We start from the raw sequence: 17,844 nt of genomic DNA on the forward strand, positions 1-17,844 counted from the left end.
GTTAGAGGGATTAACCATCTGGGATACAAAGATCTGAATTAAAGTTTTATTATTGCAGATTTTTTTTGAATTATAACTTACTGTGTAAATTGACTCTTGTAATCATAGGTTGTAAAGTAAAATTACTGTATTTAGAGAAGTGTATACCTTTCAAAATGACTTCCGTGTCATTTAAAATTATCATTATTTATCGTTACCATAAAAGTTTTATACAGAGCTTTTCTCCTCTAGGTTGCTGCTTCATATCTGATTCAGGTTAGTAGTTACTAGAAATTAATTCTGACACTTATTAAATTGTGTGGAATAAGAATAAGTCTTAATCTGAATTCTAGCAAAGAATAAGATGCTCAGTTCACTCACTAACACCTCCATTGCAGTAGGGTATAGTTAAAGTTCTTCTGTAGTTTTAATAGAAAATTCAGGTCTTTCTGAAAGATAGAAGTTCTCCAGGATAAAGTTTTCCATTACATTGATTGACTTAGGAAAGCATGCTTTCTCCCTCATCTGTTTCTTTGTATTTTTTTTTCTTTTGAAAACAGGGCTATATCTTGGCTAATAATTCTCCTGTGGTTTTATGATGACTAATATATTCAAAACCAGAATAAACTTTACCAGTATATATATATGTATTTTTTCAAACCTATTCTTATTTTTCTCCTTTTTGGTTTCTAGGCAGAAAAAATTAAAAAGAAGAGAAGCACAGTCTTTGGGACTCTGCATGTTGCACATAGCTCCTCCCTAGATGAGGTAGACCACAAAATTCTGGAAGCAAAGTAAGAATATTATTTTAGCTATCTGTTCACTTACTATTGTGTTGAAATGAGTAATTTATAGGCCATTTATATTTAAATGTATCATTTAATCATATATAATAATTATATAATTTACACTAATTCTAAGAGTGGGTAATTTCTTTTTGAAATTAGTTAATTGCCATGGTCTGTTCACATAATTGCCATATTAAAGACTCTTTGATGCAGTAAGTTATTCCTTTATTGGTTTTTCCAGGAAAGCTCTCTCTGAGTTGACGACTTGTTTACGAGAACGACTTTTTCGCTGGCAACAAATTGAGAAGATCTGTGGCTTTCAGATAGCCCATAACTCGGGCCTCCCCAGCCTGACCTCCTCCCTGTATTCTGATCACAGCTGGGTGGTGATGCCCAGAGTCTCTATTCCACCCTATCCAATTGCGGGAGGAGTTGATGACTTAGATGAAGACACACCCCCAATAGTGTCACAATTTCCCGGTAAGTGGGGCGTTCAACAGAAAACATTGGTACAATTTTTAAAGTAACTTTCCACCACGTGCTTTTAGGAATTCTGTACCTTGAAATCTATGGTAAACATTTTGTTTATTTTTCATTTTCTTTCTGTTAATAATTTAAATATTTACTATTTGAGAATACTATATGAGATGTGCATATATATAGTTTATTTATATTGTAAATTTATATACATACTTTTGAGAAACCTGAATGCTTAGTTAACTTAAGTGATCAACACGTGTATTTGAGCAACTATTATATATACCTCACTATATTAAGTGTTGAATATAAGACTTTGGTTTTAAAACAAAAATTAATAATTAAGTTGATATAATACATTATTAAATTGAAGTGGGGGTGTTACATAAAAATATAATTGACAGTAAAGATAGCACATTAAAAATGCCAAATCAGTATTTGAATGAAGTGCTGAGTTTTGAGGGAAAACATCCTTTTAAATGGCAGCTTAATCTCTAGTAGAAATAAAAATCAGGGAAGAGCTTGGAAACATAGGTTTGAATACTAGCTCTGCCACTAATGAACAGTGGACTTTGAGCCATTCTGTAATTTATTTTAAATTGAGTCGCCATTCCCACTAGGCATGTTTTTAATATTTCATTTTGCTTTTTCTGTTCTGTCCTTTTATTGAAAGAATATTATTGATTCAATTAACCTTTTAAAACAAATTTAAAAACTGTATTTATGTTGGAAAAAACTTATACATTTTTTGTCATTAGAAAGTGGAACTCCTCCCAAAGATGGTTTTCTTCCGTGTACAATTGATATTCCTTTGTTGTGCTCTGTGCTTTGAAAATTTTTACATTGTGAGAATAAATTTCAGTGGGAAGGTGAAATTTAAATATTTTAGTTTTGACTTTTTGCAAATTTAGAGGTTTTGAATTTAAAATGGTTTCTTTCTATTACATTGTATGAGAAATTGTTTGAAAAGCTCTTTATCCTTATTATTGCCTGCTTGATCTGTTTTTCTAATCTTCGTGACAGTGTAGCTTAAAGCAAGATTCCAGAGATTGGAAAACCAAATTTAGTCATTGATTGGTTGAAACTTTACTGGAAATGTTAGTCTTTGAGACCAGTTAAATCATGATATATGATCATTTTCCAATTTGAATTTTCCTATCCAATTGTTAAAGTGTTCCTGAAGTTGTGATTTAGAAATGGTTCTACTTTTTAAAACAATTTTATGAAATAAGGCCCTGAATTTGAAAATTAATTCTCCATGACTATGTGCTTGTATTACTTCTGTGGTTTTAATTTTCTGGTTTAATGGCAGACAGATAATACAAGGAGAGTAAGGAGCCACTCAGCTTTTAAAGGAGGCAGAAGGAGTGGACAGAATGTAAATGCAATGAACACTAGAAGTGTGTGACCTCATTCATTTCACTTGCCCCATGCTGCAAGGTAGTGATGGTTGCAGAGTTATATCTAGATCTGGGTCGGCTCTGCAGTTTGAATATTGTCAGTTTGTGCTTGTTTATTTGAATTATATATATGCCCTAAGCTTGTCAGGTGCAACACTGATTCATAAGTATATGCTTTTGTTTGAAAACTATAGCTTTTTAAGGTCACAGTTGCTCCTTAAAATCCATATTTAATACCAGAATTGTGCATGAAGTTGCATTCTCTAAATTAGCTGTTTTTTTCTTTGCTTTTTTTAAAATCTAAGGGAGGTTGGATATCCATATGTGTGTTAAAACACTTACACTAAATGAGAACAATTACCTTAGTTTTAAATGATTGTGGTATACAGGCAAATTTGAACTTTCAAATACAAACAAAGTACAAGAATTGATTTTAAATTTAATATGATGTTTTAGAAATGCTGTGATCAAACTTATTATCTCTAAAAAATAACTGATGCCAAATGTTACAATTTGAGGGCTCTGCCTCTCCCCAGTGGCACTACAGTGGTACTCCACTCTGCTTAGATACAAAAGCGTAATTTCTAGGCCTGATAAACTGAGTCTTGGCAACAGGAGGAGAGTCTAAGGTAGAATGAAGCCTCTTCATTTATTTATCCTCCTAAGCAATTTAAAATATTTTTTACCATAGGTGTCTATAAATTTTATAAGTTTGAAATGATGACAAGTAAACATGCCTGTAGTATGTTAAGAACAAAGTAACACTAAACATAGCATAATATTATCTATGTTTAATTATATGTAAAGAAAAAACAGAAAAAATATCAACTAATAGCTTTGTGTGGGTGGTAGAATGGATGATAGTTGTTTTCTTATTACTTTTTTAGTGTCTGCTAAATGCTTTCCTAACGAGAATGTAGTAGCAATTTATTTAAAATTTCTTATCATAAAGGCTTTCACGTGTACTTTACTGAAAATTACTAAAAATAATATGCCTACTTACCACAAGATAAACAGATTTTAATATTTTTGCCTTACTTATTTATTTTTTATCTGAAACCGTTACCGATACAGCTAAACCAGTGGCCTCGCCTTCCCATTCTTCTGAGGTGAATCATTCTAAAGCCTGTTATGCTTTTATTACATACATGCATATATATCCACAGCAATATATACAATTGTTGTGTGTTTAAAAATTTACATAAATATTATCAAACTGTATGTATTATCAATTCTTTTTGTTCAAAAGTATGTTTCAAAAATTTTCCATGTTTATATATAGATGAATTATATTCACTGTAACTGTATGAGTTAACCAAAATGTATCTGTTTATTTATTGTATTAAAAACCAGCATTTATTCATGTTTCTACTGACGTTGATTCTTTCTACTTTTGTGCCCTTACAATATGCAAAAAGCATCGTTACCTGTATCTCCTTGTGCATAACTTGGAGAGTTTCTCTGCATGGAAACGTAGACATGGATTGCTGGGTGGGTCATTAGGAAGATGCCTCTTATTGGTCATTGCTAAGTTGCTCTCAAAATGGTTCTATCAGTTTATATACCCACTGTTTATAAGAGTGCCTGTGTGCTTGTATCCTCACTGATTCTTGGAATAATCCAGTTTGGTGTTTTTTTGCAACTTGAATGGGTGTGAAGTGATACCTCACTATTAATAAAATTTGTATTTCCTCGATGACTGCTGAGGTTGAGTACCATTTCATTTATTGGTATTTGTCATTCAGATTTCTTCCTCTCTGAGTTGCTTTTTCTTGCTGTAGAATCCCTCCAAGATTCCTTACTGATTTGGAAGCACTACTTTTATTTTCTGGTTATTTGAGGGTTACAAATATCTTCTCCTAGGCTGTGGCTTCTTTAATGGCAAATTTGTGAATTCAATTTATGTTTTTTATGTCTTTTCAAAAGGTAATATATTGTCATTTGCTCTCCTAAAAGTTTTTAAGTTTTTCTTTCATCCCTTAGTCCTGTAATCCACATGGAAGTTATTTTTGTTCATAGTGTGAGGTCGGAATCTAAATATATCTTTTGATGTGTGGGTAAACAGTTGTCTCAGCCTCATTCCTGCTCTGTCCCTGCTAACTTATAATACCACTTCCCTCTATAGATACATAAATGCTTCCAGCTCTCTGTTTTGTTCTGTTTTCTCCACTATGCTTTAGTTGATATAGCCTTATAGGAAGCATTGCTATTTGATAAAATGTAAATCTTCCTTTATTATTCGAATTCAGAATTCCTGCCCTGGACCAATTATTCTTATGAATTTTAAGATCAGCTTATGAAATTCTATGGAAAGTTCCATTGATTTTTGAAAAAATTTCTTTGAATGAGTGGATTAATTTGGGGAGAATTATTGCTAATAAATTACATTTATTGAGGTCTTTTATATCTTTAAATAAAATTGATAATTTATTTTCTCTGTGAAGGTCTTGCATGTTTTTTTTTAAAGATTAATTTCTAGGTACCTTAATAGCTTTTTCTGTTATGTATGTTACCTTTCTTAAAAAATTTATACTTCTGATTGTTTGCTGCTAATGAAGAAATGCTGTGGATTTTGGTTTGCTGACCCTGTATCTAGAAACATTATTGAATTCCCTTATAAAAGTCTTTTGGTTTTTTTAGTGTGATTAAGTTTTTTTCCCCAATCCTTGTTTGCTTGTTTTTTAGGTTTGTCTTTTCAGCATGTTTTTAAATGCTGATGGGAAGTACAAATGGAGAAGATGAAATAAAGGCAAGAAAAGGAATAATCAATAGAGTAAGGTCTATTGTAGTTATCAATAAACAATAAGTGGAAGGAACATAATGTATGAGCTAGAAAGAAAGAAGCATGCTCAGAATCTAAATGTCTGATGTCTTGACTTGTAGTTTCAAAGATGGACCAGTCCTGAATGATGGCAAGACAGACAAGGCATGAGAGTGGCTGGTAGAGCAGAGGTGAAGGTCAGGGGAGAAGAGATGAAAACCCTGGCTAGTTAAGGTGTTGGATAGACGTCGTACATGTGAAGTTGCTCACATTGATGACAGGTTGGATGGACTGGTCAGAGAGAGAATGACTGGGAAATGACCAGTGAAGTGGAAGTGGAAGATTCATTCATGTTCCGTAGTAGTGGGAGCTTCAGAAGGAGCACATTTTTATAAAAGGGTGTGGGAATAAGGGTTTGGGGAGCAAGGAAGCCAGCAGCCTCAGTCCTGATGCTGTAGCACATGGAGTGTGCAGGAATTAACAGCTTCAGCTTGAAAAGGTTTTTGGGTGATCTATGTTCCAGTTAAGGGAGAGAAATGGAATGCCCGCTCAGTGAAGACATTGAGGATGAGGATGAGGATGCATGGATCTAGACTGAGACTGGTAGCAGATACAGGATGACCTAAAACTTGAGTTTAGTTCCACAGTAGTCAGTGTTCAAGAACCGACTTTTGGTCTCAGCTCTAACCAGCTGTGAGGCTGTGCATATAGTAGTTAAATGATTTCCTTGATTTAAAACTACTTGAAATTCAAACAAGTTGTTATATTTCAAGAGATATCCATTGGTAAAACTCCAGTCTACTTTATACTGATAGTGTTCTTCATTTAATGTTAACAATCATAAAAAGTTTATAGTAAAATACAACTTTCTGATAAGTAGGGTATGTTAATTTTTAAATTTAGGGATTTATCATCTTAGGTAAATTTTTAAGCCTTTGTGTTTAGTAAATTTAGATTTTCTATTAAAACCTCATGTGTTTATGTTCACTTCTGTTCATTTTTTATACCTGTTTTCTGTTACATTTTTATTTCTTGTTTCTTGACTTTCCTAATATAGGTGGTAGAGAATGTTAATAACTGTATAGTTACTTCAAGTAAGGGAGATTAAATAGTGACATGTTAGTGACACCAGTTCTCTTTGTGTGTATTTGCAGTGACCATAAAGGGAGCGTTGGAGCTTATGGGCGTTTCTGTCTGTTTCTGTTTTTCAGGGACCATGGCCAAGCCCCCCGGGTCGCTGGCCAGAAGCAGCAGCTTGTGCCGCTCTCGCCGCAGCATCGTGCCGGCCTCACCGCAGTCGCAGCGTGCTCAGCTTCCCCCGCACGCTGCTCTCCCAGCACACCCTCGCCATCCTCACCACCCCCAGCACCCACAGCACTCGTTGCCTTCCCCGGACCCAGATATCCTGTCAGTGTCAAGCTGCCCGGCGCTTTATCGAAATGAGGAGGAGGAGGAGGCCATTTACTTCTCTGCCGAGAAGCAATGGTATTGGCGGGGAATGATCTCCAGCACCTCTTGGGGCTGGGTGGGGGCGAGGAGGAGCGGTGCATGGTGTCAGTTTTCTGTCGCTGCGTGACAAGTTACCACAGACCTAGTGACCTCAAACAAACTCATGTATTAACTCTCAGTTCCGTATGTCTGAAGTCCAAGCCTGGTGTGACTGGGTTTTCTGCATGGTCTCCAGGGGCTAAAATCAAAGTGCTGGGGGGGGGGGGCTACATTCTTATCTGGAGCTCAGGATGCTCTTTAAAGCTCATGTGGTTATAGGACGGAGGTCCCTGTGTCTGTCTGTGCTTGCTGTCAGTTCCTGAAGTCTGTGTATTGTTCCTTGCCACGTGACCTCTATCTTTAAAGCCAGCAGCAGAGAATTTCCCTTCTGTGAATCACTACTTTGCTTCGAATCTCTGACTTCTGTCTCTGATCTGTAGACTCATTTAAAAGGCTTACCTGGATAAGAATCTCTATATTAAGATCAGCCAATTTGGAGCCTTAATTTTATCTGCAAAATTCACTCACAGCAGCAACTACATTTTTGTTTGATTGAGTAACTGGAAGAAAGTATATGTACACCAGAGATTAGGGTTTGGGGGGACTATCTTAGAATTCTGCCTACCATGGACATGTAGGTAGATATTTTTAGATAAAACTGCATAGTGGCCACTGGACTCAATTGACTCAGGTCTCAGAATACAAACTTGTCGTATGAACAGAGTTTCATATGTAAAGTATAAAAGCATGAGCTTAAATATACTTGAACACAAAGAAACATCAAATGTTACTGAGTTTTTAAAGTATTTGTTTCCACTTAGTGATTTATTCTGTTATATGCTAGCACACAAGCAATATCATATGCCAAAGATTTAAGAAAATGTCAGGAACTTAAAGGAGGAAATTATATTCATAACTTAATTTTTTTTTTTTTTAACAAAGTGGGTATATCGGTAGTATATTCCCGTTTAACTGAAGGACAACAATACTACATGAGACCGGTTGCTTTGCCAGAGCTCTGTTTCTAAATCACATTCCTCTTTTGAAGCAGTATGATAGTAAGCGTCAGAAAAACTAGTGTTCATTTCTGATTTTGCCACTAAGTAGCCACGTGGCCCCAAAGTCTTGCTGTCCACATAGGGAAACAGTGGGAATGGGCTAGATGCTGTCAGTGGTCCTTTGTAGCTCTCTATCATGTGACTCTAGGTGACATTACCATTAAAAATAATTTTCAATCCATAACTGTTTTATCAACTAGTAAAAGAAAACTTTGTGATTAGCAAGTGATCACTGTGGCATATTCTTAAGGAGATAACCCAGGTTTTATATCATCATTGTAACTGGAAAATTTGATGCCGCACTCTGTGATTAGCTTTTTGTGTATCTTTGCAATATAACCATAGTCACCAGCAGATGGCTTTATTGACAAAACTGGTCTTGTGTGGCTTCTGGAAATTAGAAGGAAGACTCTAGAGCTGCACTAACAGAGCTTTTTGCAGTGATAGAACATTCAGTCCTCATTTCAAATGACAGTGTCAAAAATTCACAGCTAGCTCATAAGTATGAGAAGAATTTGGATTCAGAAAATTTTTCCTCCTCTTCATTTTCAATATCTCAACTATTGCACCACCAGAATCCTTACAAAATAATAATAATAATATTTAATTTTTGATGATTTTTATGTTCTATGGATTATTCACATACATGCTCATTTCAGCCTCACCTTTGAGTTAAGTTGTCTTATACATGTGTTAAACTTAATTCAACTACGTGTCACGGTAGGAGAGGAAAAGAGATAGAAAAATAGCATAAATGATTAAATTCAACATTCCAAAGAGTAGAAAAGAAAGTGAAATTTTAAGTTGTACTTAAAGTTGTACCTATACTCCAAGTCTGATCAGTTATGAAGAACCAACACTTTAGATTATTATTTATTGTGAAATTAAAATGTTAGAACTAGAAGTAACAATAGTGATTAATCAAATTCTCTTACTTTAACGATAGGAAAATTGAGATCTAGAGAAATAAGTGACTTGCTGAGGATTGTACAGCTGGTTAAGGGCAGGAGTAGGACAGGAATCCAGGTTTCCGGACTTAAATCAGTATTTTTTTTCACACCTTGTTTAGAGTTTAGAAGCTAGGTTTTAAAATATTTTTAGCGTAGCGTAGAATTTCACATAGAAAGCAGCCAGGCCACATAGCTGAAAAGAAAGTAAATTCATAAAATTGTAACTAAATCAGCTTCTGACTTTAGAATCTAAACAGCTTCAGGGGAACGGTGATCTCTTCTATTCAGTTAATTGACATCCACTCCCAAAACGTCCCTGTCAGTGTTTGATTTCTGAGTCTGATCATTTCTTCATCCGAACTGCCTCTTGCCTTCTGTTAGCACCACCCATTGTCAGATTGTGAAAGTGTTTGAGAATTCCGGAGCACATGCAGGTGTATTATATGATTTATTTGTCCAGGAGATTCTGTACCCTTTGGGAATTTGTAGAGTAGTAAAGACAATCTTCACATACATGTGTGAGTAAAGTACATAGAAGTGACAAAATAAATTCAGCAATCTAATGTATATCTAAAATATGATATTAACATAAAAATGCCAGACCTCCAATGGACATGCATATCAATAACATGAAAAATGGTAGTGATCATAAGCCATTCCAGATGAAGTCTTAGCCTAGGGAATTATAATCATATGTATACTTGCCTTTCTGTTCTGCCTTCAGCTCTGTTCCTTCTCCCACTTTATTTCTTTTGCCAGTTACTTTCTACCTTGACTCTACCTTTGATTTCTTAATCATTCCTTCCATGGATACAAAAGTGAATAAGATTAGGCAGTAAAATGAATAAGATGTGATCCCTGTTCTTCCAGACCTCATTCTACTCATTCATCCATCCATCCAACACACTTTTGTTAAATAACCACTGTGAGCTTGCCACCACTATTCTATTGTGGAAAATACAGAAGTTACTCATACTCTCTGTCCTTATTAAGTCTTATTTTTCTAGGGATACTGACTATAAACAAGTTACCATAAAATATCACTTTAGGTACGTGTAAGTTCTGGGATGATAAAGATGAGTAAAAGGAAAGAGAATGCTGTGTGAGATAGGGTGGTAGGGGGGCATCTCTGGGGACACGGCAGTGACCTGAGCACCATGTGGAGACAGGCAGAGGGAACAGCAAGTGCAAAGCCCTGAGGAGCCACAGCTGAGTGAGGCAGGGCTGGGGGAGGCAGCTGAAGAGAGAGCCAGGGACCAGATGTTCGGGGCCTCGTAGGCTTTGGATCTTACTCTGAGAGTATGAGAGAAAGCATGGGAAGGTTTTGAGCAAGTGAATGATGTGCTCTGTTTTGAGTTTTTATAAATCACTTTCATGGCTGTGTAGAGCAGTATCTGAAGGGAAGAACAAGAAGAGAAGCAGGGAAACCAATTAGGAAGCTGTTGCAGTCATTTGGGTGAGTTCCTGGTGGTTCTGGAAGAGGGGCGGTAGCAGTGGGGGAATAAGGAACAGCAGACTTGAGGGATGTTTGAAAGGAATGGCCGATAGCACTTACTGTGTGTTGGCTGTAGGGTTATGAACTTTATTTTTCTGCTGTGCAGAAAGGGGGAAAACATTTGCAAAGGAATAACCTTGTGAGAATTTGAATGTCTGCTTTTCAAAAACAGCATCATACAGTTGCCTTTCCCTCCCCTCCACCCTCTACTTGGCTGCACCCCAACTTCGTGCACCCTTTTGTAAACTTGGCAGAACTTACATTTTAATCTAATTTTTTTATGTTTCTTCCTTCCTTACGAAGCTGTATGTCATCAAGTTAATGACTAAAATATTAAATAAAGGGAGAGGCAGTGACTAAAATTCATCTTTAAAATATATAGTGTCAACTTGATTTAGAAAGAAAAATAGTGTTGAAACAAAACATAAAAGTAGCTGAAATGGTAGCTGAATCATTTGTAAAATTCAAACATTTTAATTTTTCTGACAGAAAGTATAACTTAAGTTCTCTTGTTTCTGTGATCTCATTATTATAGTTTATGTTAAAAATTAAACATTGACTTTTGAGAAACTATATTTAAAGTAGTAATTTTCTAATTTTGTCAAAATGAGTATAGAATTGCAGCGTGTCTACCTTGGGAATTTCAATAGATTAAACAATATAAGATGTTTTAGTTAAAATGTCTGCTTGTCCTCTTAAGAATAGATTGATTTAAAATTTTTAACCTTTGTCTCTGTCTCACTCAGGGAAGTACCAGACACAGCTTCAGAATGTGACTCCTTGAATTCTTCCATCGGAAGGAAACAGTCTCCTCCTTCAAGCCTTGAGATATACCAAACGTTGTCTCCTCGAAAGACATCCAGAGATGAGCTCTCCCTGGAGGATTCCTCCCGAGGAGATTCGCCCGTCACTGTGGATGTCTCTCGGGGGTCCCCTGATTGTGTGGGTCTGACAGAAACCAAGAGTATGATCTTCAGCCCTGCAAGCAAAGTGTACAACGGCATCCTGGAGAAGTCCTGCAGCATGAACCAGCTCTCCAGTGGCATCCCGGTGCCTAAGCCTCGCCACACGTCGTGTTCCTCAGCCGGCAATGACAGTAAACCGGTTCAGGAAGCCCCAAACGTTGCCAGGATAAGCAGCATCCCACATGACCTTTGTCATAATGGAGAGAAAAGCAAAAAGCCATCAAAAATCAAAAGCCTTTTTAAGAAGAAATCTAAGTGAACTGGCAGACTTGATGGAATCCCATTCAAGTGGCACCTGTAAACTTTTGTCTCCCGCCCTCCACTCCCTTTTTCTGTTTGTTTTAATTTTAGGAAGGTAACTCCATTGGGGCTTTCCGGACTGAATGCCATAGTGGAATGTCCTTAAGGGCAACTGTCTACTGTCTGCTTATTTAAATGACTATATATCAGTTCGTCAAGCCAGTTATTATTGAAAAATCGTTACGAGATGAGACAGTTTACAGTCATTTCTGCCTATTTATTTCTGCTTTGTTATTAGTGACCTATATACAACATTTTGTTGGAAGCCACTATGGACTTACGAGCTTTAGTGGACTAGTAAGCCAGCATGGGCTTGCAAACTTCCTTGTTTACCAGAGCATCTTCTTATCTTTCCACAGAGCTATTTACATCCCGGACTAAATAACTTAAGAGAAGTAAAACTAATTGCACTACTGTTTTCCAGACTGGAAAAGAAAATGTCTGCAAGTGAAACTGTATAGAGTTCATGAAGTGACTATGGATAGGGGACTGTTTTCACTTTTAGATCAAAATGGGTTTTTAAGTAGAACCTAGGGTTTCTAATTGACTTGATTTCTGGAAATGAAAACCCACGCTTTTATTATGGGAAGCTTCTTTAAATGCATTTAATATTGTAAAGTTTCAAGTCCTGCTGTAAAGACCATGTTGTTTTGTTTTCCCCAGGGCTTTCACTGTGATTTACTGCATTGCAGGCTGTATGATAAAATATAAATAATTTAAAGAGAGAGAGCTCATGATTCCTTATGCAAGTGGAAGAGTTGAAACTTGATTGGAGGACTTAAAACATTCACAAGCTTAAACTGAGGTGGGGGGGATATGGGGATTCAGGCACATGTTTACAGACTTTGAATAACTACAAAGGATTTACGGTTTGTGAAAATTTGTACTGTGGAAAAGATAATAAATTGGAGACATTATTGTGTGGGATTGTGCTGATTTTTGTTGATAACACTCCACTAAAAACACTATATGTTTTCTGGAGAGCTGTGTAAGCTGTCTTGTTGCTTAATTGCAATATAAGAAATAGTGATGTTTTGGAAGTAAGTTGTCAACAAATTTCTTTCTATTTTATATTGTTTGTCATATTTTTATGTAGTTTGAAATGTTTAAATGTTCTAATATCAAGATTAACAAATACAAATTTATGGTGCATTTAGATTGTGTTGTATTAATTCGTAAAGTTTGGTATTCATTAAATCGGTAGGCTGTATAAGGGTAGCTTTTGCTGTGAGAGTTAAATCCCATACGGCCACAAAGTACATTAACGTCCAGAGAGTTTCTGCTTATACTGCTTTTAAAAACTCAGTCATAAATGATCTGGTTAATGCATTGTGGATGGATGTTTGGGTGAACAACTGATACATATTAGCTAGAATGGTTTTTCAGCCTTATGGCTAAAATACATAATGTCTAACCCAGGGCTCTATAGCTGAAAATACTGGTAAGATAAGCAAGAAGTTTCTTTTGAGATTTGCTCCAAAAAATTCTTTAATTATTGAGAATATGAAGAATTTCCTGATGTCTCCTGTAAATTGTGATTGTTTATTCTCTTTAGTATTGTTGTTAAAAACTTGAATAACATTTGTATAGGCTGATATTTATATATTTAGCAGACTGAGTGCTGTAAGGGCAAAAATTGATTAAAATGAACAGAGTGTTTTGGACTAATGATGAGGTAGGATAACCTGAAAGGTGGAGTCGAGGAACACAAGGTCTAAAGCTGTGTAGGCAGGGGGAAAATGGCACATAAAGAATCAAAAAGGGTTCTGGAAAGTTTATTCAAAGTGAAGGGAAAGCCTTATCTTCTTTCTTTTTTTTACAACCAGACAGGAGGAGTTCTTAACTTTGAAAATTGCAAAAAGGGTGGGAACTCGGAGCTGGATAGGTAGAAAAGGGAAGAGCAGCTGGAGCTTGGAGTGGAGCTGGGAGGAGGAGCTGCCAGCCAGGGGCTGTGGTGGGACCAGCTGGAGGCCGCGTTTCATGTCAGGGAATGCATTGTTTGTGTCAAACTTCACATGCTTATTTATAAACAGATTCAACCAAGGGATATTTAATGCTTTATGTTGCTTGTAATATTTATTTTGCATTAATACAATACTCTATACTTATATGTAAATTCTAGAGAAAATAATTGAGTTTTGAAAAGCTATAGTAATTTCTGTATTATATCATTTATATGTGAAAAGTTGGGCATTTCTATAAATTTTTAAAATTATCCATTTGTTACCTTATGTTAGCATTTTAAAATTATGGTGTTTTCTGGTTTTGAAAGTAATACCTTCTTTACTGTAAAAAAAAAAGAGTAATGATAGAAAAGTGTAAAAAAGAAAACAATAGCAAGCAGGTCAAATTCTACCCGAAATAGTTGCTTTTAGTATTTTGGTATGTTTTCTGCTAGATCTTTTTTTACATATTGATGTATATTTTACATAATTGAAATCATGCTATATATTCAATTTTATATCATGCTTTTTCACTTAATATATTATAAGCATTTTTCCAACATCATTAAAAACTCTTCATGAACAACATTTTAATGACTGTATAATAATATGCCATTGTATGGATTTACCATAATCTTTAACCATCATTCTGTCATTAAACATTTGGCAATTTCTGATATGTGGGTTAATAGCATTTAGCATTTTTTTGACCACTCTATATGCCAGGCACTGTTCTAAACTGTAATTTATATTCTCATTTAATCTTTCACCAACTCCATAAGGTAGGTACTTTTTAAAAAAAAAAAAAACATAAAACATTTTACTGATGAGGAAACTGAGCCCAAAGTGTCAGTAATTGGTTGAAGGTCACATAGCTAGTAAGTGGCAGAGCCATGTTCGTAACTTCTAAGTCATACTGCATAAATTCTAGTCAACACTTTAATTTCTTAGGATATTGGCCAGGCATGGTGGCTTGTACTTGTAATTGCAGCACTTTGGGAGGCTAAGACAGGAAGATCACTTGAGGATAGGAGTTCGAGACCAGCCTGGACAACATAGTGAGACCCTATCTCTGCAAAAAATAAAAATATTACCTGTGCGCCTATAGTCCTTGCTACTCAGGAGGTGGATTGCTTGAGCCCAGTAGTTTGAGGTTGAAGTGAGCTACGATCATGCCGCTGCACTCTAGCCTGGGCAACACAGCAAGACTGTCTCTAAAAAAAAAATATAGAAGTTTGTATAAAAATATAAAGATTTTTTTAGTTAATATTTTTATATCTAGGTAAATGGTATGTATATATACACACATACTGTCTCATATACATACCTTGGTTATAAGTATTTTTAAGGTTTCTTACATAACCATGTTGATACCCCCCAAAACTTGAGTGTGCATGAGTGCCCTTTGACTTCACACCATCATTTCTGAATTACCATTTAGTTAAAACTTTGCTAATTTAATAGATAAATAATGTCTGGGAAAGTGTTTTCATGTTTTGTTTGTATTTTTCATTTCAGTGAATTGTCTGTTTATGTTTTTTGCCCAGTAAGTGCTTGGGGTCCTCTTGTTTTTCTAAGTCTTTTGCACATTTAATCTTTAAAATGTAGCTATTCTTGTATTCGTCATTTACCAACCAGTGATTTTTTTTTATTGTATATATATTTTTTGTACTTATTTTAAAAGTAAGTGAAAGAAAACCCAGGTTTAAGTTTTACTCTTACTGATCTCCTGATTTTAGGTCTTGAATGGGAGAGTTTCACCTTGTTTATGTGGTTGAGATAGATGTTCCCCCAAAAATTACAGGTAAGAGACTATAGAATCTGCTTAATTCATTCAACAAATGTTTAGTAGCCTACCACACACAAGCATTGTGATAAGTTCTGAAAGTACGAAGACAAAGATGGCAAGTGCCTGTTTTAAAGGAACTTGGTGTCTAACAGGGGAGAGAGAGCAGATAAAAGTCCCTGTAGTGAGTGGAGTGATAGAAGTGGAAGCTGAATGTGGGGAAGTGGGGGCCGATGGGGAGAGGCATTATATAGCTCAGAAGTGTTTATTAAGTCAAGGATAAGTTAATGGTGCTGTTTGGTTGAGGACATGGAGAGACTGGCTGTGGCAGAAACATAAGAGGACCAAGGGCAAGTTAGTTTTGGGGGTTCTACTAACTGCTCCAGCAAATGAGCTCGCAGTCACGGGGGTTCCAGCACAACACTTGATAGTAGCTGTGAGGCTGCGTGTCTTGGTGCAGTCTCTCGTCAGCCTGCATGGCTCCCGTGAACACATTAACTGCCAGGAGAGTTGTACTTAACTCACTCTGGTTTTGACCCCAGGGCAACATGAAGCATATATAAAATCTTATTGATGTTCTTATTGTTACAGCTAATATTGACAATTCTAAAAACGTAGATTAAATGAATAGAAGTCAATAAATTTTGTTTTTCTATTTACGTTTACCTTTAAATTACACTCGAAGTTTTTATTCTGTTTTTGTAATAAAACACTGTGGCCCCAAGGAAAAGTTTCTGGTTTTTCTGTGTGGGAGTCAGTGTGTTGGACTGTTTCGCTCCCCACATCCCCGGCCCTGAACAGGGTCGTCTCTGTTGAAAGGCGCTGTTCTTCAGATGAGTCCCGGAGGCCCGATCCTGCCCCTGCCGTGAATCAACTGACGTCAAGTGGGCCCAGGCCAAGTTTCAGGATGTAGCCTCAGTCCTGCGGTTGGGCTTTCCTGGAGTTATCTAGTCTGTGAAGTGACTTTCAAAGGGTCCTCTCTGTCAGTGTTCCTTTTAGGTCCAGATAGGACATCGTAGGGAGGCCTCAGGCGAGATCTTGATTTCCTGTCAGTGTTGGGGGGATCGAGGCTAAAGCCTCACGTGCTCTCGCGAGTCAGAGTGGTGACTGCAGCTTCCCCAGCATCCAGATGATGCCGTCTTTACTGGATGGTCACACGTCTCCATCACAGCGTCTCCGTCAGCCTCCAAAAGCGGGGGCGAGCCGGGAGCCGCAGGTAGGGCAGGCAGCTCACCTCCACCTGTGAGAGCAGCTCTGCCCCGGGCCGGGCCGACACAGCGCTCAGCCACTCCAGGTCACCCCTCCTGGAAGCAGTAGCCGAGCTTCCGCTTCCTGTATTTCTGCTCATTTTGCCCTGGCAGGTCCTGGTCCCCTATAAAAGTCGGACTCTAAGAAATTTTATCGGGGTCAAAATCGCTCTTCATCTTTTGCTTCAGATTTACTGATGTCAGTTTCAAATACTTTTGTTGCGTAGCAGCCATCCAGTGCTGCAATTCGCATTCTTAGGAACATCCTGTTTGTGCTCCTTAAGCACCACTTCTTCAGTCGAAGCGTCTTAGCTCTAAAATATGCACATAAGCTAATCTTCCCATGTGTGAGAATGTTAACTGCTGAAATACTCTTACAAACTTCTAGTCCCTGGGGTGTGGTGACACTGGATTCTAGAAAAATGTAAGGTCACCAGCACTAAAGCACTGGAAAAGGTTTCTAGAATAAGAATGTGGCATTTTTCTTTGATTCTTCTCCATGAATAATCTATTAACATTCAAGATGTGCATCTATAGCCAAAAAGTACAATGACAAGAAATTAAAGGGGGGTTGCGTGAAGGGATAAAGTGAAGCCTGCGTGTGACAGTGACCTCTGTACCAGAGGTTGCTTTTGACCTTAAGGTAAGAAAATGAGCCTGGAAATAGGACTGGGCGTGGGACCTTGGGAGGGGAGGGAAGGAGAAAGGAGGGGGAGGTGCATTTGTCATCAACTTACCAAATCCCTGAACGTCTCAGCCAATGCCTCACTTCTCTATCCACTGCCCTGGGGCCTTGCTGCCTTAGTTTCTCATTCTGTTATGTTCAAAAGGCTAATTGAACCCAGCCTCACCCCCGTCTTCCTTTTTTTTGTTGGTAAGATTAATACGTTGCACAGTGGATTTTCTCTGATTAAAACCTCGGTATGCCTTTCATTGCATGTAGGATGAAACATAAGAGCCCAGAGGGTCCTTAATGTTGTGGGCCCTGCTTGCTCCTCTGGCCTCATGACTTGCCGTGAATGGACATAACCTAACCAGTCACACAGAACTTCATGCGATTTCTGGAATGAGCCAGGCTGCTTCCCACCCACCTCCCCGAGTGTGTGCTGGCTGCCGCTTTTGCCTGGAATGTCGTCTCCCACCTTGGGCCACTAACTCTGAAATGTTAGCTGGGATATCGCTAGGGAGCCGTCCATGCACACCCTCC

At 37.2% G+C, this 17,844-nt stretch overlaps 1 protein-coding gene across 1 annotated transcript in view; it reads left to right on the plus strand.

Moving 5' to 3' along the window:
* The window catches only part of STIM2 (stromal interaction molecule 2), a 136,001-nt gene extending 123,184 nt beyond the window's left edge, over nt 1-12,817 (plus strand). The window contains exons 9-12 of the mRNA XM_045550485.1: nt 673-773; nt 1,009-1,247; nt 6,617-6,890; nt 11,143-12,817. Coding sequence (XP_045406441.1) covers nt 673-773; nt 1,009-1,247; nt 6,617-6,890; nt 11,143-11,620 — 1,092 coding nt within the window. The 3' untranslated portion in view covers nt 11,621-12,817. The remainder of the gene's footprint in view (nt 1-672; nt 774-1,008; nt 1,248-6,616; nt 6,891-11,142) is intronic.
* The last annotated feature ends 5,027 nt before the right edge of the window (nt 12,818-17,844 follow it).

This window comes from Lemur catta, chromosome 4 (assembly GCF_020740605.2).
Source record: "Lemur catta isolate mLemCat1 chromosome 4, mLemCat1.pri, whole genome shotgun sequence".
Classification (NCBI taxonomy): Eukaryota; Metazoa; Chordata; class Mammalia; order Primates; family Lemuridae; genus Lemur; species Lemur catta.